This window comes from Etheostoma spectabile, chromosome 17 (genome assembly GCF_008692095.1).
Source record: "Etheostoma spectabile isolate EspeVRDwgs_2016 chromosome 17, UIUC_Espe_1.0, whole genome shotgun sequence".
NCBI lineage: Eukaryota > Metazoa > Chordata > Actinopteri > Perciformes > Percidae > Etheostoma > Etheostoma spectabile.
In genome coordinates, this window is record NC_045749.1 from 3,760,864 (window position 1) to 3,761,604 (window position 741).

At 43.2% G+C, this 741-nt stretch overlaps 1 protein-coding gene across 4 annotated transcripts in view; it reads left to right on the forward strand.

The window, feature by feature from the left end:
* bean1 (brain expressed, associated with NEDD4, 1) overlaps positions 1-741 on the forward strand; it is a 53,101-nt gene that overhangs the window by 39,715 nt on the left and 12,645 nt on the right. For all 4 annotated transcript variants that reach the window (XM_032541852.1, XM_032541851.1, XM_032541853.1 and 1 more), the window contains exon 4: positions 88-229. In XM_032541852.1, the coding sequence (XP_032397743.1) occupies positions 88-229 (142 nt within the window). The remainder of the gene's footprint in view (positions 1-87; positions 230-741) is intronic.

A 741-nucleotide genomic window follows, 5' to 3' on the forward strand; every position in this document is an offset into this window, starting at 1 on the left:
ACTACTACTACTACTACTACTACTACTACCACCAAATGATTAATTCTCCATTGAAATATGGCTTCATCTTAATGTCTGTCTCTGCAGGTCTGGATGGTTTTTCCTATGGAGGTTCCGTAGGAGAACTGAGATCTACCTGTTTAGAAGACTTTCCTCCTGGTTTAGACTTTGATTCCTACAGAGAGACTCTGTCACAGGTCAACAACCTGTACCCCGACTCACCGCCACGGTAAGTACTAGAATAATGGTGTATTCAGACACAAAATCCTGTTTAAAGGGAAAAGTTTAACATCTGTTTGCTTTCTTGCCGAGACTTAAATGAACAAGCTAACTTGTCACTTACTGACGCTTTGTCAGTGGCCCTCAGCTTAAGATACTGAAGCACAGGGGCCCCTCAAGTGTCTGTATGGGAACTACTGCGTAGAGCAACTGCTTGGCAATTTTCAACCCTTTCAGGGGGGCTCAACAATAAATTTAATCTCATCCCAACTAAAAATTATTATAAAAACAACCAACTTTAGAGTTTGTGAAGTTGTCAGTTAGTGACAGAGGACAAACAATTACAGGTTCAAAGGGCTTGAAATAGGTTTAATATCCTGTTCCTTTGTGGCCAATGCTACGCGCCTGTAACCCAGTCAAGGAAACAGAAACGTAGTATTGGCCAATCGGAGGCGGTTGTGCCAGACTCCCGCCTCTGGCTGAGTTTCTATCTAATCAGAGGGAGAGCAGGAGACGGTTGTG